Genomic DNA, 24,156 nt, shown 5'->3' with positions numbered 1-24,156 from the left:
GAACACAGTGGCCTCCATCATTCTTAAATGGAAGAAGTTTGGAACCTCCAAGACTCTTCCTAGAGCTGGCTGCCTGGCCAAACTGAGCAATCAGGGGAGAAGGGTGTTGGTCAGGGAGTTGACTAAGAATCCGATGGTCACTCTGACAGAGCTCCGGAGTTCCTCTACGGAGATGGCAGAACCTTCCAGAAGGACAACCATCTCTGCAGCACTCCACCAATCAGGCCTTTGTGGTAGAGTGACCAGATGGAAGCCACTCCTCAGTAAAAGGCTCATGACAGCCCGCTTGGAGTTTGTCGTAAAGCACCTAAAGTCTCTAAGACCATGAGAAACAAGATTATCTCATCTGATGAAACCAGGATTGAACTCTTTGACCTTATTTCCAAGCGTCACGTCTGGAGGAAACCTGGCACCACCCCAACGGTGAATCATGGTGATGGTAGCATCGTGCTGTGGGGATGCTTTTCAGTGGCAGGGACTGGGAGACTAGTCAGGATTGGGGGAAAGATGAACGGAGCAAAGTATAAAGGGATCCTTGATGAACCTGCTCAGGACCTCAGACAGGGGCAAAGGTTCATCTTCCAACAGGACAACGACCCTAAGCACACAGCCAAGACAACACAGGAGTGGCTTCGAGACAAGACTCTGAATGTCCTTGAGTGGCCCAGCCAGAGCCCGGACTTGAACCCGATCGAACATCTCTGGAGAGACCTAAAAATAGCTGTGCAGCAAAGCTCCCCATCCAACCTGACAGAGCTTGAGAGGATCTGCAAAGAAGAAACACAAAATACAGGTGTGCCAAGCTTGTAGTGTCATACCCAAGAAGACTCAAGGCTAATTGCTGCCAAAGGTTCTTCACCAAAGTACTGAATAAAGAGTCTGAATACTTATGTAATTGTCATATTTCATCAAAAATATGTTTTTGCTTTGTCATTATGGGGTATTGTGTGTAGATTGTTGAAGGAAAAAATTCAATGTTTTAGAATAAGGCATAACAAAATGTGGAAAAGTCAATGGGTCTGAATACTTTCCCAAGGCACCAAAATAAAGGAACCGCCAACATAGTGTCTTAATAGGGCGTTGGGCCACCACGAGCCACCAGAACAGCTTCAATGCGCCTTGGCATAGATTCTACAAGTGTCTGGAACTCTATTGGAGGGATGGGACAACATTCTATCATTTGGTGTTGGTGGAAAACGCCATCTCAGGTGCTGCTTCCAGAATCTCCCACTTTAATAATGTTTACGTATCTTACGTTACTCATTTTTATTTATTTTATTTAACCTTTAACTAGGCAAGTCAGTTAAGAACAAATTCTTAAGGGGTGAATGAGGAACAGTGGGTTAACTGCCTTGTTCAGGGGCAGAACGACAGATTTTTACCTTGTCAGCTCGGGGATGTGATCCACCAACCTTTCGGTTACCGGCCCAACGCTCTAACCACTAGGCTACCTGCCTCCCCATATCACATGTATACACCGTATTTTATACCATCTATTGCACCTTGCCTATGCCACTCGGCCATCACTCATCCATGTACTTATTTGTACATATTCTCATTCACCCCTTTAGATTTGTGTGTATTAGGTAGTTGTTGGGGAATTGTTAGATTACTTGTTAGATATTACTGCACTGTCGGAACTAGAAGCACAAGCATTTCACTACACTCACATTAACATCTGCTAACCATGTATGTGACCAATAACATTTGATTTGATTAAGTGTTTAATTGGGTTAAGATCTGCTGACTGAGACACATGCACACACACCTGTTAAACCCCCTATGCTCCTTTGAGACTTGTCTTTCAAAGTCACTGAGATCTATTCTAGTCATGGTAGCCGAATTAACTGGCATCTGGGCATTTTTACACATGACCCTAAGCATGATGGGATGTTAATTAAGTCATGAACCACACCTGTGTGGAAGCACCTGCTTTCCATATACTTTGTGTCCCTCATTTACTCAAGTGTTTCCTTTATTCTGGCAGTTACCTGTTTTATGCTGGCAGTTACCTGTACATGTTGGTGTGTGTTAAAATGGTTGTATTCAACCACCAGTAATTGGACTATAGCAACAGGAGATTTAAATGATTTAGTTGAGTATGACCTTAGGGATCATATATTCCTCTGCACTGTCTGGTCTTCCACAGATGACGAGTTGGATTCTAATGCTGCAGACCCACTGCAAATTGAGCATGAAGACACTGAAATGAAATGTCATGACAACAACGCGAGAGGGAGTTATTTTCCTGTGGGAGGGAACGGATGATTGGCCTGATGTATATAAAATCGAGCACACAGCCATGCAGTCTCCAAAGAAAATAATTTCTGGAGTGGTGTGAAGCTCGCCACCAATTGACTCTGGAGCAGTGGAACCGCGTTCTCTGGAATGATGAATCACGTTTCACCATCTGGCAGTCCGACAGACGAATCTGGGTTTGGCAGATGCCAGGAGAACGCTACCTGCCTGAATGCATAGTCCCAACAGTCAAGTTTGGTGGAGGAGGAATAATGGTCTGGTGCTGTTTTTCATGGTTCGGGCTTGGACCCTTAGTTCCAGTGAAGGGAAATCTTAACGCTACAGCATACAATTACATTCTTGACAATTTTGTGCACCCAACTTTGTGTCAACAGTTTGGGCAAGGCTTTTTCCTGTTTCAGCATGAAAATGCCCCTATGCACAAAATGAGGTCCATACAGAGATGGTTTGTTGAGATCGGTGTGGAAGAACTTGACTGGCCTGCACAGAGCCCTGACCTCAACCCCACCTTTGGGATGAATTGGAACCCCCGGCTGCGAGCCAGGCTTAATCGCCCAACATCAGTGCCGGACCTCACTAACGCTCTTGTGGCTGAATGGATGTTCCAACATCTAGTGGAAAGCCTTCACAGAAGAGTGGAAGCTGTTCTAGCAGCGAAGCGGCGACCAACTCCATATTAATGCCCATGATTTTGGATTGAGATGTTTTACGAGCAGGTGTCCACATACTTTTGTTCATGTAGTGTATATTAGATCATTAATAATATTATGAACCCTGCTATCTCTCCTCTGTCATACCACAGAGCCACAGACACACACAGCTCTGCTGTACTGTTACTGTAGGAAGCCCTAGTGCATTGTTCCCATATAGGCAGACCGCGGGCCAAATTTTTCCCACAAGTTATTTTTATTTTGCCCCCAATTTCTCTCAGCAAATCAAGAAACAAACAAATGTTAAAATCAAAAGGAAGTCAGTGCAAAGTGATTTTTAATTTACAGTATTCCCACGCCTAAATAGAGGCTTATGTGATTGTATCCCAATGTAGTCAAGGTTAGAAATGATTCTGTTTTTGTCAAATACTATATCTGTTTGGGTTTCTTGCGGTCAATTTGCAGTGTGCAAATTATTTATAACTATGTTCCGGCCCCCCGACCATCCGCTCAAGGAAAAATATGTCCACAGCTGACTGTAATTGAGGACGCCTGCCCTAGAACTTTATAGCCAAGCTACTTCCCCCTCGTATGTTTTTCCTGGTTGCTGTATCTTTGGCCCGACACCAGTCTAGTCATTCACCAGTATCCGGCCAAGTTCCACTGTCAATGGCCAACTGTGTTTGTACTGAATTGTGTAGGCAAGGCTACAAGAGCCCACACAGAGCTCTTGACTCATGACGGAGGGCAAGCAAATATTGCTTGCCTAATGATGAGCACATTACCCTATGTTGGTGACATTAAAGGGAGCCTTGTGTCAGGGGATGTTGTTTTTCTGTGAGACGGAGGGAGGTCTTTGTTCCATGTCAGTAACAGCCAGCAGAGAGAGCTTAGTGTGTAAGGCTTGTTTGTAAATTGACATGCCCTCTGAGCCTTTATAGAGAGGGATGCCAGGCCCAGGCTTTAGCTGACACTCCACTTCCTCTTTTGTTTCACTCCAGGAAATAAGCGCTGTGTTTGCTAATAGGTTATGCTATGTGTTTGCGTAGATCTTATCCCTTTCCAGGCCCTACGGCGGCTCACAGCTTTAAGAGAATGGGCTTTGTAATCCTTTGTCTCGCTGTGCTTTAAGGATGATGGATCGTGTCTAAGGCGTTGTGGCTAATTTTACATGAGGGTTAGTTGCTGCCTTCCTGGCTGGCGTGCTGTCGGTGACTGAGGAATGGGACTGTTCTGGATCCCTTAGGATGGCAACATTATGACAGAGGACATTCACACCTCTCTACCCGGGCCGAGTCAATCCCTCAGAGGACAGGAAGGGTGAGACGGTGGCGGCCAGGGCCGGGGGATTGATTCGTTGCCTCATGTAAATGTAAACTCCCATGTCCTCGTGTTCTCAATGTGTTCCTCAGCGTCTTTTAGCAGACTGAAATGGCGTGTTAATGTGCCTTTTATCTTGGTCTTTTGGCCTGGTGCCTCCTCAACCCCCCCCCCCCACACTACTATCACACATCTCTATTGGACTGACCTCGCCACAGTACAGTATCATGACTTGAATTCATTGTTTCACATTTTCACATCATTAGTTCACCACCAATGAGATGAAGGGACAATCCGAAAACGTTACCGCCATACAATGTGTGCTATTTTTTAAAGGATACATTTAGGCCTTTATCTACTTAACCAGAGTCAGATGAACTCATGTAGACCATTTTATGTGTCTGCATCCAGTATAAAGGAAGTTGGAGGTAGTTTTGCGAGCCAATGCTAACTAGGGTCAGTGCAATAACTGGAAGGCAATGGTATCCACTAGCATGCTAACAGTTACCATAGACTTCCAGTCATTGCGCTAATGCTAGGGGAAGTAAATAAAGGGCTTCTTTCCCAAAATCCTGAAGTATCCATTTAACCTAACACTTTTCTCTCTCCCCAGTGAACAGACATAACCACCTGAAGGACTTCATGCTGGTGGTGTCCATAGTGATCGGCATTGGAGGCTGCTGGTTCGCCTACATCCAGAACCGTTACTCCAAGGACCACATGAAGAAGATGATGACGGACCTGGATGGCCTACAGAGGGCTGAGCAGAGCCTGCATGATCTCCAGAAGAAGTGAGTTTGTCTTTCCCTTCAGCCACTGTAGCAGAAGGAAGCAGGCCAATGTAAGCCCATAGAAGTAGTGACTGAATTATGTCATTGTAGAATTCTAATGGCGCCTCATTTATCTGATGGTGTTTCATTGTATCAGACAGTTCCATGCTATGTTGTTTTTGGTACTAATCTAGGCTCTCTATTAGGCCTGCTTCATTAGCAGGTTAATCATATTGGTTTGCTGTTCTCATAATAAAACGTCTCCTACTTGATGTCGTGGTGGCTTGACGTCGTGGTGGGAATTTGGGGACAGTCAGTGTGCATTTAGTCAAGATTTAGCAGCTTTTTCAAGTTTGTCATGTTGAAAGGCCAATCCATAATCCAACGGAAACAGAAGGTGGAAGTTTAACTGTTCTGAGGCCATCAGTTGAGTTCCTCATTCTAGAGATGTAGTATTTATTAGGATCCCCAATTAAGCGGCTACTCTTCCTGGGGTCCAAACTTTTAGTGCAGTCATTACGCGAGGCAAAAAATCCTGTCTGCACAGAGTGGAGGTGACCTCTATGGAACAGCAATGAACATCCTCTGAACTAAGCCTCACAGCTGATCACAAGAGGAACTTGTTGTCACCTGTCCATGGAAATTATTTTTCTTAATGATTATTCCGCAAACACCTTTTGAAATCTGAGTTAGCATATGCGTGTGGTTTGACTTGGAGAGAGAAACTGAAGTCTTTGGTTTCTCCCATTGGGATCTAATGGAAATATAGCTCAACTCCCCTTCCTCTTCTGTGGCCCTCTCTCTCTGGCTTCTGTCCTGGTCACTAGTATTATAGCTCAACTCCCCTTCCTCTTCTGTGGCCCTCTCTCTCTGGCTTCTGTCTTGGTCACTAGTATTATAGCTCAACTCCCCTTCCTCTTCTGTGGCCCTCTCTCTCTGGCTTCTGTCCTGGTCACTAGTATTATAGCTCAACTCCCCTTCCTCTTCTGTGGCCCTCTCTCTCTGGCTTCTGTCCTGGTCACTAGTATTATAGCTCAACTCCCCTTCCTCTTCTGTGGCCCTCTCTCTCTGGCTTCTGTCCTGGTCACTAGTATTATAGCTCAACTCCCCTTCCTCTTCTGTGGCCCTCTCTCTCTGGCTTCTGTCCTGGTCACTAGTATTATAGTACCCCGCACAGCTGCTTTGGTGAGGTGTGCGTGGGTGGGTGTTTCTGTATCGTGACAGGGGAGCGGAAAGTATGTCTTGCAGCATGGTGTAGTGTGGCTGTTGAATACAGACCAACAGGCTCATTCGCCATTCCAGGGCATGGGGACAAGCCAGGAAGGTCAAACTCTTTCCCCTGCCAGGAGGCTCAAGCGCTTTCCCCTGGCAGGCAGACTGCCTGGCTGTCCTCCCCTTTTTTAAGCTGCAGTCTAGGCTTGGGCGATAAACCCTATACCAGGATATTGTAGAAATACAGACGACATGATTTTCAATACCTTTAAAAAAAAAAAAGGGCTACGCCACTGGTTATAACAAGAAGTTAACTATAAGAAATCTAAGATATGTCAAATAAATTATATCCAGCTTTTGGTTTGCCCAACTTTCTAGCTAAGTGGCTATGTGTCAAGATCAAGCTTCTTACATTTTACATTTACATTTTAGTCATTTAGCAGACGCTCTTATCCAGAGCGACTTACAGTAGTGAATGCATACATTTCATACATTTTTTTTCTTTTCTTTCCGTACTGGTCCCCCGTGGGAATCGAATCCACAACCCTGGCGTTGCAAACACCATGCTCTACCAACTGAGCCACACGGGACCACAGCAGAGAGATTCAATCCCCTCCAGGATCAAGATCTTTGTTGCCTAAATAGTTTTGTGTGTCACTGTTTGTTATTTGTAATATGAATTTGAAATAGTGCCTCTTGTATGTACTTCTGGTAACGCCGTATCCCCGGTATGGTACAGAAACAGTATGAACATGTGTAGAACACTGTAGTTTCTTGCCTTGTAATTTCTGCCATTAGCACTGCCTATATTCATGCTTTCTGAAGACAGCATGGAGATGGATTATTTTCACATCCTCTTGTTCATCTATGGCTCAATCATGCTGACTCCGTACAGTGGCCTACTTGACGTAGACCACAGGAGGCTGCTGACTGGAGAACAGCTCATAATAATGTCCAGAACAGAGCTAATGGAATGGCATCAAACACCTGCAAACCATGTCTTTCATACCGTTGTACTTATTCCACTCTAGCCATTGCCACAAGCTTGTCCACCAGCCAACCTCCTGTGACGTAGGCCTACTGATCCACCAACTTAGCCTAGCCATAAAGAGGCCCCCATCTGCTGTCCTTGCTACCAGGTCATTGATTCTGCATGGGCGAGCTGTGTGTTCCATAGCCTTGCTAGCTGAGAGTTTTACCGGGGCTGTGTCCTGCACTGAGAGGAGAGGAGAGCAGCCCTGGAACAGAGACATGTTATGCCTCTCGACGTCCCTCTCTCCCCAGACAGAAACTTTGTATATCACATCCTGTCAGTTGGGAACAGGGGTTAGTAATGCCCTCCCCGTTCATTCACTGTGATAGTAAAACATCTCTGGCATTCCTCATGCCACCATGTTGACTGTGTTTAAACCTATCTCACCCACTGCTGTGGGACATTCAGATGAGGCTGCAACTCTCTGAAACACCTAGTGACAGTGTCTTATAAATCACAATAATTTCACGTGCCAATTGTATGTATGTATGTATGTATGTATGTATGTATGTATGTATGTATGTATGTATGTATGTATGTAATGTATGTATGTATGTATTCTTGTTTTTTTCAGAGGCATTGCAATATCTCATGCGTACTAGGTAATGTGCATGCAGTTTTTGTATTGTTGCTGTTTTGTAGTTTGTACCTATGGGGTTATAGACTTTCGTCTACAGTTGTTATACCACAGCAAACCAAAGCATTGACATTGAGATGCCTGCTACCCTCCTGTTAAACACTTGTTACTGTAACAGTGAATGGGAGCATACAGACTGACTGTCTGGACGTTAGGGGACAGGCAAACATGTCTCCTATGTGAGCCCTGTAATGGAAGCAGGGGAAGAGAACATGTAAGACAGGGTGACTCAGTGTGACTGGGTGGACAGGCTGGCAATGTCTCCTGTGCTCTCCCGGGGAGCTGGGGAGAGGGGTCATCTCCTCTGTGTCTTTAGCCGTTCCTGCTTCCTGCTGCCAGCTGCTGTCTGGCCAGACCTTCAAGGGAGATCCCGTCGCCGGATCAAGTCTCCTGGCCACGAGCCTCAGCCTTCCGTTTTAACTGCTGTGGGACGGATGTAGGGAGGGACGGATGTAGGGAGGGACGTAGGGAGGGAGGGGGCTCTCCGTGGAGCGGTAGGCCTATTTCACCTCGTTTTGTACTCTGGGTGTCTTTAACAACACCAGCTGGTGCCAGGCATTACCTCTTCACACGCTTTCCATGTCACCTCCACCACTTACTCACTCCTATGTGGACGGAGGTCTGCCGTAGTGTGTGTCTGCTGTAGTGTGCAGGACAAGGACACGTCTCTACTAAACAGGATCATTAGATGACGTGGGTGATGGATATTGTGTTTATACACCTCCCATATATGGCTCTTGATAGGTATATTTAAGTGATAATCCCAGAGAAGCCTGTGTTTGGAGCACATATTGGCACGGATGTTAGGCCCGAGATGGGTTACAAACATATTCAAATAATGATTGACATATTTACATTTTTGGGTGGGAATTTATTCATACTATTTCATCCTTCCCCAAGATATAGTCCCAACACAAATCTAGGGTTGCTACCCAAACCGCCTAGTTGTTCATTCTATTGGTTCCGTTGCCAGAGACGCGACCCACTCGTTCAGTCTTTTTGTTCTGTATCTATGGACGCGACCCAGGCGTTCGTTCTATATGTTCCATTGCGATACTGACTGGCAACGTTCTTATCCCTTGCTTGCTAGCTAACCAACTTTGGCTAATTTACGGTCACGTCAAATAGTGCAGCCAGAATAACAGCAAAGTAGCTACATTTGCATTTGTTTAAGCTGTTTAATGATGATAATTATTTGGATACATCCATAACAATGAGCTAATGAGGTGCAATTTCGCTTGGCATAGAAAATGTGCTCTCTCGTCAGGACACTGTTGTTCAGAGGAGCTAGCCAACAACACAGCTAACACAATCACTTCAAACTGAAGCTGGAAAGACTGCAAACTAGCTGCACTCCATTTCGTTTTATCTTTTTTCAATTGACATTTCTTTGTATGCAGTGCATACGGTATATCTAGTCCTCATACAGTATACAGTGTGTATTCAGACCCCTTCAACTTTTCAAAATGTTATGTTACAGCCTTATTCTAAAATGTATCAAATAAATGTATTCCCTCATCAATCTACACACAATACCCCATAATGCCAAAGCGAAAACAGGTTTGTATACATTTTTGCTGTGGAGATGGGAGAACCTTCCAGTAGGACATCCATTCCTGCAGCACTCCACCAATCAGGCCTTTATGGTAGTTTCCAGACGGAAGCCACTCCTCGGTAAAAGGCACAAGACAGCCTGCTTGGAGTTTGCCAAAAGGCACCTAAAAGATTCTCAGACCATGATAAACAAGATTCTCTGTTCTGATGAAACCAAGATTGAACTTTTTGGCCTGAATGCCAAGCGTCACGTCTGGAGGAAACCAGACACCGCTCATCACCTGGCCAATACCATCCCTACGGTGAAGCATGGTGGTGGCAGCATCATGCTGTGGGGATGTTTTTCAGGGACTGGGAGACTAGTCAGGAATGTGAGAAAGATGAACGGAGCAAAGTACAGAGATGCTTGATGAAAACCTGCTCCAGAGCGCTCAGGACCTCAGACTGGGGTGAAGGTTCATCTTCCAAAGGACAACGACCCTAAGTACACAGCCAAGACAATGCAGGAATGGCTTCGGGACAAGTCTCAATGTCCTTGAGTGGCCCAGCCAGTGCCTGGACTTGAACCCGATCAAACATCTCTGGAGAGACCTGAAAATAGCTGTGCAGCGACGCTCCCCATCTAACCTGAGCTTGAGAGGATCTGCAGAGAAGAATGGAAGAAACTCCTCAAATACAGCCTGTCATGTGGTCTGAATACTTTCCAAATGCAGTGTATCCATGAAAATGATGCCAGCTGATCCATAATTTAGACAGGCAGCATTTCTTAGCCAGTCTGTCTCGTCCCCACTCCCGAAACGTTCATTACTATGGGACAGCTGGAGATCAAATTTGAATATTAGAACAATGTTGCAAATGTTTGAGAGACAAAGGTTTATACAAATCTCCACTGTTGAAAACGAAATGTTACTCTAAAAGAAATGTAAGATAATGTCTAGATGCTTTTTATAGTGGAGATCAAGTGTATAAATTGCCTGGCTGGGCTGATGAGACAGTGGATTGCGCAGTCAGATGGAACAGAGTAAATAGGCATTTTAACATCATAGATTTAGCTGGTGGTAACTTGTGGAATAGACAGGCTGGAATGCAGTTTTAACCAATCAGCATTCAGGATTAGACCCACCCGTTGAATAAACAGATGTATATATATCTCCGCATTCTGCTGCTCATTTTCCAGTTGCTCATAAATGACATTGATTTAAAACTAGTCTCACTCGTAGGAATGCTATTCATGCAAATCTATATCAGCCCGGTTACAGCCTGTAGGTACTGAGCTGGTCCTGCAAATAGGCTTTGATGATGTTCGCTTGTACAGTACATAAGTCCTTTGTTGGACCCTGCAGTGCAGTGCAGTGGGGCTGAGTGTCCGCATTGGTCTTCTCTCAGTGGAGTGCCTGCCTGCCCTGCCGTTGTTGCTGCTGTGGCTAGTGAATGGTAGAGGTCAGGGTCGAGAGCATTAGTGGGAGGGCCCACTGCCCACATTTTCCATCCTCAGACCCCAGGATCACCTTTCACTGTTGCCTAGCTACCCATCCACATCATTCCAGCCAACAGATGTTTCTTCTCCATGATCAGTCTGGATTTGCCTCCCTCCCTGACAATTTCTACAATGTGCAACACATTCTGATTGGCCCCAGAAACTAATGGGTTGGGCCAGAGCCAACCTCCATGGTCATGTTGTCAACTTCGATACTTAGATTTGTTAGGCTATCGAATCACTGATGAATTTTTGCATAACACTCCCCGCATTTTGAAATGAAGTCACACAAACAACATATAGGATGGCAGATTCAGACAATGTATGTAATAGAGCAGCATAATTCAATTCAGGGTGATTCGTCAGGCTCCTCTTGACTGCAGCTCTACCTCCTCTACCTCTGGTGGGAGGAGGCTGCTCTCTGGTGGTGTAAAACCTGTTATCACTCTTACTCATTGATTTTGTAACTCTTGCGGATAGATACTCCATGAATTCAGGTTAGTTTATATAAATTGAAATTCTCTTAATAATTTCAATGCACCAATTCTAATCAGATATTGATAATCTGAAATATATGATGTGATCTCTTTAAAACATAGCAGCCTAGGTTGTGTACAAGCTAAAGCAGTCTCCCTGTGGATAACACGAATATCTACAGTCCTATCTCTCCCTGTGGGCCCTCTGTGTGTTTGAACTGTGGTCTTGTGACAGACCTCACAGGATAGTGTGACGTGACACTGCACTAGCCCAGCATGACAAAGCCAGCCATCCCACAAATGGACTCCATGTTGGTCTTGATATAGTAATGTCTGAGGCGCTGGGGACCACATGTTTATGACGGTAATACAGTACATTCTCATTCTACTGTGGCAGAAGAAGGGCACCATAATCCCAACACAGAAAGGCCATAGAGTACTGGGCTCTGTCACAACTGGGGCTCCCATTCCTGGCCTGGCCTTTCCAAGCCTTGATGTCATTCAGCGGTCTGACAGCTGCCCTCTACACGTTAGCCATTGTTTTCAGCCACGTACTGTAAGATGCAAGCCCCTCATTTTATCGTTACACACAGTCACTTACATACTTAGCCTACTGCTGGGCTGGTGTTAAGCCTCATGGCATTGTCTACAGAGTGAGTAGACTCTCTCTCTTGACTGCATGATCTGTGATCTCCCTTGCTTTAGTTCCACTGAATAATACATTTATGTTATTTTGTAGTTTTTCATGAATGACTGTTCAGTTGTGTGTGTGTGTGTGTGTGTGTGTGTGTGTGTGTGTGTGTGTGTGTGTGTGTGTGTGTGTGTGAAATGTCAAGGAAGCGTGGAAATCCCTGTGATAGGCTTACATTCCGGAACAACAAACTAGTGCTCAACTGTTTGATGTAGTTACACTGCCTCCAGCAGCCTGTTGCCTTGTACTTCCACTACTGTAGCTAGCTCTTGAAACTGGACCCTGCCTGGAAAACAAACCATGTCTTTGTCTGCCCGGGGAATCTCAACTACATGCAGCATATAAATCAGAGGACGACAGAGACTCCTAGCTCTCCAGTGATGGATCCCTGCCTTCCTTGGGCTCTATAGTGGTCATTCTTTATAGCCAGGAGCATCAAGGTCCAAGGACAGCTGTTTGGAGGATGCTATGTGGACATGCCAGTCTCCCTGGCATCTAGTAGTAAAAAGATACAGGCACTTCTATTGTTTGCCCCTGTCATTGCTGAGTCACTGATTACTAGCACCTGTAACAAGACCCTAGAATTCTTCCTTGTCAGGCCATGTGTTCAGGAAAATAACAGATTACATCTCATGCTTTTCCTTGTCTGATTATTTCTCTCTTGCTCTCGCTCCCCCTCCCCCAGGCTGCAGATAGCCCAGGAGGAGCACCGTACGGTGGAGGTGGAGAAGGTGAACCTGGAACAGAAGCTGAGGGATGAGATTAACTGTGCCAAGCAGGAGGCCCAGCGGCTGAAGGAGCTCCGCGAGGGCACCGAGAACGAGCTGAGTCGGCAGAAATACGCCGAGGAGGAGCTGGACCAGGTACTGGGCTGTACCACTTTGGAGAGAGACGGGTGGAGAACCAATGCATGTGGTTGAGGGGGAATTATTCTTGTGGGATACTTGTTGAGAGACGAGATGTGGTTGAGGCCAGTAACAGAAACCTGTAGAGTAAAGCCCAAGAGGAGAGACACTCCAACTGACTGAACCCTGTTAACCAGTCTATATTCTAGGGACCAGCTATATATTTAGGTGGGTTAGATGCCGAATGCGATCAGTAGGCATAACTCCCACTTAGCTCAGGGAAGGAAGCAGCGGTCAGCCCACACAAGGCAGGTGAGCAGAGGGCTCATGATGTGTACTCTCTCATCAATCTGCTACTATCACTATGGTCTCCTGAGACCAGCAGTCTGCTGGAGGAAGCAATAGTCACTCCTTTATCTGATTTCAGTTCTCAATATATGACTAGAGAAAGTGCCTGAGATAGCTCCCTCTTTTTAGTCTTTTTTTATCATGCATGCCTAGGAAGAGGATTTATTTTATTTAGCCTACTTCCTGCAAAGGAACCACTGTGCTAAATTTCAGGAAAATCAAAAAATGCATTAATATTCTTGTTCCGTTTTCACACATAATCAGCCAGAGAATATTTTGAATCAGCTCTGAATGCTTTCATATGACATAACAATTAGATTCACAGCTCCTGACTGCAGGGCCCATTGCACCATATCCTAAACCATGGCCTAGTTCTTCAGAGGATTTGGAATGCTCATTTCATCTGGAGGGTTTCTCTGGAGGTTTGTTCTCTTGTTGTCGTGTCCCAGTGGAGGTCAAACCAGGTCAGCCCTCGTGCCTGCCTGATCAGACAGGAGAACCACTCTGATGTCACATGGCCCCATATACAGCCCTAACTCTCCCTGTGCACATGGCTTACAGGCCCTCTGCTCCCCTGGCTGGCCCAGTGCTGATCCATTAAGGCTTGGCAGTGATTGAGTCTAAGGGCGGCTGGATGCCTCTGTGGCTCTGGGCTCATTTGCACAGCTCTTAATGAGGCTGTCAGGAGACAAAGAGAGTGCTAGCTTTCACGAGCCAATGAGATCACGTTTCCCTCTCTCATCCCCACCTCCACATCCACACCAGAGAGACTTGTCACAGTGTGGGAATGACACATTTGTCCTGAATACTCAACTTGTGTGTTGGACTTTGACCTTAAAGTGTGGGCTTTGGTGTGTTCCTTTCGCTGCTGTATGGAGTCAATAAGAAGTTATGTGCTGTATGTTGACATTGTGTGTGTGTGTGCAGGTGCGCATGGCCCTCAAGAAGGCAGAGAAGGAGCTGGAGTCTCGCTGCAGCTGGTCCCCACCAGAGTCCCTCCAGAAGTGGCTGCAGCTCACCCACGAGGTGGAGGTGCAGTACTACAACATCAAGAAGCAGAACGCTGAGAAGCAGCTACTGGTGGCTAAAGAAGGGGTGAGATGCCACAGGACTGGGTATACCGCATGAGGACTGGATATACCGCATGAAGACTAGAGATAGCGATACCGCATGAGGGCTAGATACAGTGCATTTGAAAAGTATTCAGACCCCTTGACCTTTTCCACATTTTGTTACGTTAGTCTTATTCTAAAATAGATGAAATTGTTTTTTTCCCCCCTCATCAATCTAAACACAATATCCCATAATGACAAAGCAGGAACAGGTTCTTATACATTTTTGCAAATGTATTAAAATAAATGAAATATCACATTTACATAAATATTCAGACCCTTTAATCAGTACTTTGAAGCACCTTTGTTAGTGATTTACAGCCTTGAGTCTTCTTGGGTATGACGCTACAAGCTTGGCACACCTGTATTTGGGGAGTTTCTCCCATTCTTCTTTGCAGATCCTCTCTAGCTCTATCAGGTTGGATGAGGAGCGTTGCTGCACAGCTATTTTCAGGTATCTCCAGAGATGTTCAAGTTTGGGCTCTAGCTGGGCCACTCAAGGACAATTCAGAATCTAGTCCCGAAGCCACTCCTGCGTTGTCTTGGCTGTGTGCTTAGGGTCGTTGTCCTGTTGGAAGGTGAACCTTCTCCCCGGTCTGAGGTCCTGAGTGCTCTGGAGAATGTTTTCATCAAGGATCTCTCTGTACTTTGCTCCGTTCATCTTTCCCGAGTCTCCCAGTCCCCGCCGCTGAAAAACATCTCCACGGCATGATGCTGCCACAATGCTTCACCATAGGGATGGTGCCAGGTTTCCTCCAGATGTGACGCTTGGCATTCAGGCCAAAGAGTTCAAACCTGGGTTCAACAGAAAAAGAGAATCTTGTTTCTCATGGTCTTTGAGTCCTTTAGGTGCTTTTTGGCAAACGGGCTGTCATGTGCCTTTTTTACTGAGGAGTGGCTTCTGTCTGCCCACTCTACCATAAAGGCCTGATTGGTGGAGTGTGCTGCAGAGATGGTTGTCCTTCTGGAAGTTTCTCCCATCTCCACAGAGGAACTCTAGAGCTCTGTCAGAGTGACCATCGGGTTCTTGGTCACCTCCCTGACCAAGGCCCTTCTCCCCCGATTGCTCAGTTTGTCCGGGTGGCCAGCTCTAGGAAGAGTCTCGGTGGTTCCAAACTTCTTCCATTTAAGAATGATCGAGGCCACTGTGATCTTGGGGACCTTCAATGCTGCAGAAATGTTTTGGTACCCTTCCCCATTGTGCTTCGACACAATTTTGTCTCGGAACTCTGCGGACATTTCGTTCAACCTCATGGCTTGGTTTTTGCTCTGACATGCGGGACCTTTTTATAGACTGGTGTGTGTGCTTTTCCAAATCATGTCCAATCAATTGAATTTACCACAGGTGGACTCCAATCAAGTTGTAGAAACATCTCAAGGATGATCAATGGAAACAGGATGCACCTGAGCTCAATTTCAAGTCTCATAGCAAAGGTTCTAAATACTTATGCAAATAAGGTATTTTTGTTTTTATTTTTAATAATTTTTCAACATTTTCTAAAAACTTGTTCTCTTTATCATTATGGGTTATTGTGTGTAGATTGAGGGAAAACATTTTTTTAATCCATTTTAGAATACGGCTGTAACAATGTGGAAAAAGGGAAGGGGCTTGAATACTTTCCAAACGCACTGTATACAGTATGGGGACTAGATATACCGTATGAGTAGGGCCAGGAGATTTATCTGACAATGTGAGCAGGAGAAACTCTGGACCCTTAGTGTGACAGAGTTGACCGAACCTGGGAGTAATGTTTTATCGTGTGTGTGACTGCAGGCAGAGAAGATCAAGAAGAAGAGGAACACCATCTTTGGGACCTTCCATGTGGCACACAGCTCCTGTCTGGACAATGTAGATCACCAAATTCTGACAGCCAAGTGAGTTTAATTACAGATAGAGTATTTTAGGATTTGTCTACAGCCAATATGTTCTATATCTATGTTCAACGCCAGCATGGTGTGTGCAATGCCAGGGTTGTGGGTTCGATTCCCACGGGGGGCCAGTACAAAAAAATGCATGAAATTAAATGTATGAATTCACTACTGTAAGTCGCTCTGGATAAGAGCGTCTGCTAAATGACTAAAATGTAAATGTAAAAATGTAATCTGTGCTTGTATTCCTCTGCCCCCTCCTCTCCTCGGATCCAGACAAGCCCTGGGTGAGGTGACTGCTGCTCTGAGGGAGAGGCTGCATCGCTGGCAGCAGATTGAGATTCTGACTGGGTTCACCATCGTCAATAACCCTGGGCTCTCCTCCCTGGCCTCCACCCTGAACCTTGACCCCAGCCTCATGGGCGGCCGGGCCACACCCCAGCACTTCATTATGTCTGATGACATGGACGACATGGACGAGGACATCATATCGCCCGGTACTCTGCAATGTAAGGGCTGGTCTGACTCCCTCGGCCCCACTGTGGTACTCTGTAGCAAAATTTCTCCTAAATACACCAAGGGCCTCCTGGGGAAATCCAAAAGTCAACCCTCATATGAAAATTAGCATACAGACACAAAATATTATCAACGATCATCTCAATTTATTCAAATGAGCAGCCCGGTTTGTGAAGGGATTCGGGGTGTTTGTCTGGGTTGTTTTGTCTGTGATTGAGAGTGTCCCACAGTGAGAGCCCCACAGTGGACCCCAGGAAGCGTAGCTGCTGCTTTCGCAACAGCTAATGGGGATCCTAATAAAATACCCCAAAATTTGATCCGTGTTTGTAAATCTGTAATGTATGAATTGTAATTTCACATTTTTTTGGTATTTTTCATATACATATTAACAGTTGGTTGGGGAGTTTTTATTTTCTCTCAATTTTGAAATGAGTGCCTCGATATATGGGAATTTCACTTCTGGGATGGAGTGTAAGATGAGAACAAGGTGCACAATGTTGATATCCATTGCTGTGGAAATTGAACCTCTGAAGAAATACATACTTCATGACACCAAATCTTTGTGCTGATCTATTTTTAGCAGTTGTCTCCTAGTCTGACCAATGGAATGTGCTGTTTGGACACGGCTGAAATGAAGGACTGAACATGAAGTAATAGTAAGCAATATGAAAGGCCATTGTCCTCCTATAAGCTTCATAAGGTTTAGCTTTGATCTAGACCAATTTGGGAAAGAGGAAGGCACAATGGTGCATGCACTCAATTAAAAGTCTCTCATAGTGCTGCCTGGAAGACCATTTAGTTTTCTCTCCTTACATAGAGCCTTGCTTTCTATTGTTGTCAAGTCATTCCCCTGGGGGTACACATTTATCACCTTGTTTCAGCCACTAAGGAATGAACTACTCAGGGTTTCTTCTTTTGAAATGGAGAACTACAGCTTTTATTAACCAGTTACGATCTCAAAGGGAGTTATGATGCGAACAGCGTACTTTAGTTGTTATTTCTAGTCCTTGTCTTGGCAACCTAAATCTATTATATTTATTGGAACATGTTTATTGACTTAATTGGTCAACATTGTGTTCTATGGTATCCTGGTAATCAGCTCTACTGAGCAGTAACTGAGTTCTGATTATAGCAGACCTAGAGAGAAGGGCTGATACTGTCTGAGTTCTGATTATAGCAGACCTAGAGAGAAGGGCTGATACTGTCTGAGTTCTGATTATAGCAGACCTAGAGAGAAGGGCTGATACTGTCTGAGTTCTGATTATAGCAGACCTAGAGAGAAGGGCTGATACTGTCTGAGTTCTGATTATAGCAGACCTAGAGAGAAGGGCTGATACTGTCTGAGTTCTGATTATAGCAGACCTAGAGAGAAGGGCTGATACTGTCTGAGTTCTGATTATAGCAGACCTAGAGAGAAGGGCTGATACTGTCTGAGTTCTGATTATAGCAGACCTAGAGTGAAGGGCTGATACTGTCTGAGTTCTGATTATAGCAGACCTAGAGTGAAGGGCTGATACTAACTGCAGCGGTAAGCTGAGCTCTAGTTCTGAAGTCTCCTTCTAGACCTCTGTCACTGCAGTCCTCTAGTAAGTATTCTAATCCACACTAATGACGTCCCCTCCTCCCTCACTACCCCTCTCCCTCCAACAACACTTCTCTTTGGCTGCGGCGGCCGTCCGTGTCTCTGGTCGACCCCCAGACACCAATTGGCTCAAGGACCAGCGAGCAAGTGATCTGTGGTCTGTGGGTTCGGCCAGCCAGTCCCTCAGGAAATACTCTGGTTGGCCTTTTAGCTACCCCTCGTCCTGACCTCAACCCTCTGTCTCCTAGAGTCACCCACCCCTGTCAAAACCACAGAGCACATACTGTAACACTATGGGCAGGGCCTGTAGATGGATATAGCTGTAACACTATGGGCAGGGCCTGTAAATGGATATAGCTGTAACACTATGGGCAGGGCCTGTAGATGGATATAGCTGTAACACACTAGCCTGGGACAGGGCCTGTAGATGGATATAGCTGTAACACTATGGGCATGGCTTATAGATGGATATAGCTGTAACACTCTGGCCTGGGACAGGGTCTGTAGATGGATATAGCTGTAACACTCTGGCCTGGGACAGGGCTTGTAGATGGATATAGCTGTAACACTCTGGCCTGGGACAGGGTCTGTAGATGGATATAGCTGTAACACTCTGGCCTGGGACAGGGCCTGTAGATGGATATAGCTGTAACACTCTGGCCTGGGACAGGGTCTGTAGATGGATATAGCTGTAACACTCTGGCCTGGGACAGGGCCTGTAGATGGATATAGCTGTAACACTCTGGCCTGGGACAGGGCCTGTAGATGGATATAGCTGTAACACTCTGGCCTGGGACAGGGTCTGTAGATGGATATAGCTGTAACACTCTGGCCTGGGACAGGGCCTGTAGATGGATATAGCTGTAACACTCTGGCCTGTGACAGGGCCTGTAGATGGATATAGCTGTAACACTCTGGCCTGGGACAGGGCCTGTAGATGGATATAGCTGTAACACTCTGGCCTGGGACAGGGCCTGTAGATGGATATAGCTGTAACACTCTGGCCTGGGACAGGGCCTGTAGATGGATATAGCTGTAACACTCTGGCCTGGGACAGGGCCTGTAGATGGATATAGCTGTAACACTCTGGCCTGGGACAGGGCCTGTAGATGGATATAGCTGTAACACTCTGGCCTGGGACAGGGCCTGTAGATGGATATAGCTGTAACACTCTGGCCTGGGACAGGGCCTGTAGATGGATATAGCTGTAACACTCTGGCCTGGGACAGGGCCTGTAGATGGATATAGCTGTAACACTCTGGCCTGGGACAGGGCCTGTAGATGGATAAGGCAAACTCTCCATGCTGCGTCCACATACTCCTGGCTGTACTGTCTCCAGCTGTCCAATGACTTGCTCTTCTTCCTTAGCCTGATCCTCAATCTTCTTCCTCATCACCCAGAGCACACTTCCACTCACCAGTGACTAATGTTCTTAGACCCCCTCACAACATACTGCCACTGACTGATTTTACAAATAATGATCTACAATGAAGGGGGAAGGGTTGGTTATGATGAAAGATTTAACTTTCGTCCCCCCTGCAAGAATCCTCACCAGACAAACTTCTCACCAGACAGTGCCATCCCTCCTGTTTTCTTGTCAATACTGGCATAGCTAAGGCCCAGGTGTTTGAACATCAGATATTTTTCATCCATCACTTGCATTTCTCCCAGCCGAACATTACTGAATTGCTCAACACAAAGGTCAACAACACTAATTCAATACTGAAATGTCTCAAACACCCATGTCTTCTGCTAGTGCCCTCCCAGTCCAATTCCAGCCTACTCTTGTCCCTCACCCTGTGTTGTGTGTGTTGTGTGTGTAATATAATCAGAGAGTGGTTGTTGATAATGGTGGTGTTCTGTGTTGTCTCTATAGCTCCCAGTATGATGTCCCTGCGTCAGCGCCACATGGACTCCCAGCTGGCCATGGGCTCCCAGAGGTTGGTAGAGACCTGCCTGTTGGCGGGGCAGCAGGGAGACGGTACCTCCTACTCATCCAGGTCTAGGGCCACCCTCCAACAGTCACACAGCCAGTCCTTCCAACAGTTTGAGGCCCTCCCCCTGCCTCCCCTGTCCTCGGCTGTCTCGCACCCCGCGATCATCTGCTCCTCCTCCCCACCTCTTTCCTACCGTCAGCCCCACTCCTCCCACTTCCACTCCTCCTCCTCCTCCTTACACTCCTCCGCTCCTCATTCCTCCCATGTCTATCACTCGTCTTATTTTCAGCCCATGGACACCATCCCAGACTTCCAGCGCAGCAGCAGCTTCGGGTACCCCTCTGCTCTCTTCCCTCCACACGCACCGCATGCGCGTGGGATTTTCTCTCCGCCTATGTTTTCACCCCCCATAGTTTCATATATATATATTTTTCTTTTCTTATCTGGGTTGCAGTGTTCTCATTTTCATAAACGATTGTTTCATCTAACTATAACTCACCCATTTTGCAACCTGTGACATTTTACGTACATTCTTATGCATTATTACTTTTTCGTTAAATACATTTTTCTGCCTAATTCATCATTTCATATTTTAGTTTTTGCCATCCACTCCCAACTCTTGTCTTTCTCGATAGCCCAAACAACCCTTCCCTCTGCCTGCACTACTAACAGGATGTGGAGTTGCTGTTGGCGAGTAGAGCCCACTGTGTCCTTGGCTTTACAGGCATTGGATAGATTACTTCAAGCATGCAGTGGTTTAGCTTGGATGCACTTTTCAGTCAGGCTCAGTCCAGAACAGCCTGTACCCCATAGGCCTCTACCCCATAGTTCTGAAAGGATTAGAAATGTGTAGGCGTTCCATCTGATGGTAAAAAATCCACCTAGCCTATCAGAGGGGAAAATGGAGATACTACCATTGCTTATATCTGTCCAGTTCTTTCAGGTCTACTTGAAGTGCCTAGGGGGTAGAGGCTATAGAATGTCTCTGGACTGGGCCTCACTGTACCTCTGTTCCTCCACCGACTCTCTTCTGTTCTTCCACAGGGATTTGAACCGCTCAGACTCAGACTCCTCCCTGTCCCTCTCCCAAATCGGTGATCGTCTGTCCGCCTACAGCTCCAAGGGCCACCTGGTGAAACCCACCTCCTTCCTGTATGGCCAACCCGTCCGCTCCGCCTCCGACGAGCCCTCCCTGCATGCCCACACCCCTAACGGAGGGAACCGTGTCCATGAAGGAGGAGCCCTGGCCGAGCCAGTCCCAGAGAGCCCCATCCTGATGAAGAAGGTGTACAGCATCGAGAAGTCAGCCAGCCTGGGAGAGATGAATGTTGGTCTCGTTGGTATATCTATGTCAGAGTCCTCCCGCTCCCTCAGCCCCAACTCCACTGACGCTGACACCTCCTCCCCCACGGGGGGCCAGCCTGGGGTCGCAGGGACCAAGGGCAGCAGCCGCATCCCACAGCTCTCTTCCAAGAAGAGCCCTCTGGAGGAAGACAGTGGTTCCACGGGAGAAGACACAGACTCCGTCGCCAGCCGTAAGAAACACACCTTCAAGATCTTCAAAAAACAGAAGAAATAATAACGAGGGCTACTAAAGACTATTAAAGAGGTTTCACTTATTATTGTTTCTGTTTTGGAGAAGTTGTTTTGGGTTGTTCACTGGTCACACTCGATGGCACAAATCTTTGGCTTTATGGATTTGTAGGTACTTTCCCTGAGGAACTGTGGGAGCAACCAGCTATCTGATTATATGATTTTTGTCCTGATTATGTTGGGAATGGGTGGTATTGTATAGTGGAATGTAAAGCACTATTTATTTAGTAGGAAAGGGTGCCAGTCTCTCAAAGGGAAACAAGTCTCCTGGGTGGATGTCTTTTGGTTTACTTCAACCTGTATCAGTTTGCATGTCTTCACCTTTGTTTGACTGATATTCTCTGAATGCTTCTAGGTGTTTGCTTGGTTCTTATCCCTATTCTGCTCAGACAACACGTAACTCAGTTGTTTCTTTTGGTTAATCTCCAACCACCTTGTTATGTGTTTGACAGAAAATGGTGTCAGATGGACCTTTTAAGTACTTAATGGTAGTCAGTGTTGGTCAGTTGTGAGAGGGGGGCTGAAAAGGGCTGAACAATACTTGCAAAAACCTCCCGAGTCAATTGTGCTAACAAGAAATCTAGCAACCAATGTTGGCAGAACTCTTCCAGTACAACTGCAGACACAGCAACACACTAGGCAAACATTTCCCTAGGATGGTGCACCTTTTGGAAGTGATGTAGAAGTGCTTGATTTAAACCCCTCGAAGACCCCCCAGCACATACAAAGCTAGGTAGCCTGTGTCACAGTGCAAGAAGTAATTGTCCACGATCTAAGTTCCCTAATAGAGGGGAAAGTTATTCAAAAGGACTACTTGAACTATATGAATGTAATATCAATGTCAAATGTTTATTGAAGTAAATGTCTACATTTGCAAATTGCCAATTGTATCAATCTACTTTGCAGTTGTAAGAGACATCATGTGAATCATTAGGAGTAAGAGATATCATGTGAATCATTAGGAGTGCTGTAGGTGGATGTTGGAGATGCCAAAACAAAGACTCTGGTCCAGTGGCCTTTATTCTTCTCATCAGCTATATATGTACTGTACGTTAGAGGCCGCTTTAGAATGAGTAGCACTGCCTTCCATTTTTTTATCTGGGGACTCCAAACTAAAATAAGGTGATCAATTTGACATTGCTTGAAATTATGTGGGTGACAGAGAGTTTCAGGCAGCGTTTGTATTTCAAAGACTCCCAAGCTGTTTAGAGCATTCTGGAGGTGTGTTTGCTACTTTAGCTTGTACTGTAGACTACCCTGATCACCTATATTCACAGTATACAGATCCAAAGTCAAGCACACAATAACAGTAATGGTATCTACTGGTCACAATTATAAACTCACTTGCATTAATGGTTTTGAGGGCACACATGGTTTAGAAAAGGATGTCACGATACATTCTGGTAGTAGGGACTATCCTATAACTTCCTAAACAATTGACTTGCTCGACTGCTCCTGAATCTGTAATAACCACAGCAGTTCTCCAGACGACGCCATCGCCCCCCAATGGAGGACTCACACAGTGCGATTGATGGTATGGATGAAAAATGGAATTATTTTCTTTCATTGATCAGTTGAAAACATGAACTTCCTATTGGTACTTTTTAAAGTGTAATTTGTACCTCTTCTGCACGATGCAGCTGTAATATGAATTATGCCGTCTATCTGTGAGTGTCTGTCTGTTGCCAGGATACTGCACTGAGTTGTATTGATGCATGTCAGCTACTGTATTAACGTCTATAATGGGCTTGAGGCAGAGGTCAGCTCGAGCGTCATGACTCTCTCCTCCCCTACTTTAACCCCGACTCCTCCTTTTCAGCTTCTATTTATGAATACATATATTTGTACAGAGACAGAAAATGTTGCACCTTCTGTGACGTTCTCTAGACTTTTATGGCACTCCTGCATGATAGCAATAAACTATTTTGAATGAAAGACATGGCCTTTGTTTATCAGATACGAAGAGCTCTGTTTGGTGTGCTATAAGTGGCGATACTAACACACAAAACAGTAGCAAGGAGTAATTGGCACTGAATAATGAACAGACTTGGGTATTGCTATTTATTTTATGTACATTTTTTAAAACATTATTATCCCTCTAGTTCACAGTAAAACACAAGCGCAATATGTATTAAATGTGTAAACATTTCCGAATGCCGTAACACATTGAGGGAATTTAGGCGAGTTGGACTGCTCCGTATATCAAATAACCCGTCAATCTATTAGTCACGTCATGCGTCTGATTGCGCAGCTAACAGGTGGAGCTGTGTGTGCA

The 24,156-nt window shown here is 45.7% G+C and overlaps 1 protein-coding gene across 3 annotated transcripts in view; it reads left to right on the top strand.

Annotated features, from left to right (window-relative positions):
* The window catches only part of stim1a (stromal interaction molecule 1a), a 46,593-nt gene extending 22,777 nt beyond the window's left edge, over positions 1 to 23,816 (top strand). Inside the window, exons 7-13 of one of the 3 annotated variants that reach the window (XM_014163419.3) lie at positions 4,843 to 5,020; positions 12,765 to 12,942; positions 14,200 to 14,367; positions 16,159 to 16,259; positions 16,530 to 16,762; positions 20,228 to 20,291; positions 21,333 to 23,816. In XM_014163419.3, the coding sequence (XP_014018894.1) occupies positions 4,843 to 5,020; positions 12,765 to 12,942; positions 14,200 to 14,367; positions 16,159 to 16,259; positions 16,530 to 16,762; positions 20,228 to 20,291; positions 21,333 to 21,867 (1,457 nt within the window). In that variant the 3' untranslated portion in view covers positions 21,868 to 23,816. Of the gene's footprint in view, positions 1 to 4,842; positions 5,021 to 12,764; positions 12,943 to 14,199; positions 14,368 to 16,158; positions 16,260 to 16,529; positions 16,763 to 20,227; positions 20,622 to 21,332 lie in introns of all 3 variants that reach the window. The other 2 variants (XM_014163418.3, XM_014163417.3) reach the window with 2 other exon arrangements.
* Positions 23,817 to 24,156: the final 340 nt, after the last annotated feature.

Source organism: Salmo salar, chromosome 20 (genome assembly GCF_965601325.2).
Source record: "Salmo salar chromosome 20, fSalSal1, whole genome shotgun sequence".
Lineage (NCBI taxonomy): Eukaryota > Metazoa > Chordata > Actinopteri > Salmoniformes > Salmonidae > Salmo > Salmo salar.
This window is presented reverse-complemented; position numbering and strand designations above follow the sequence as displayed.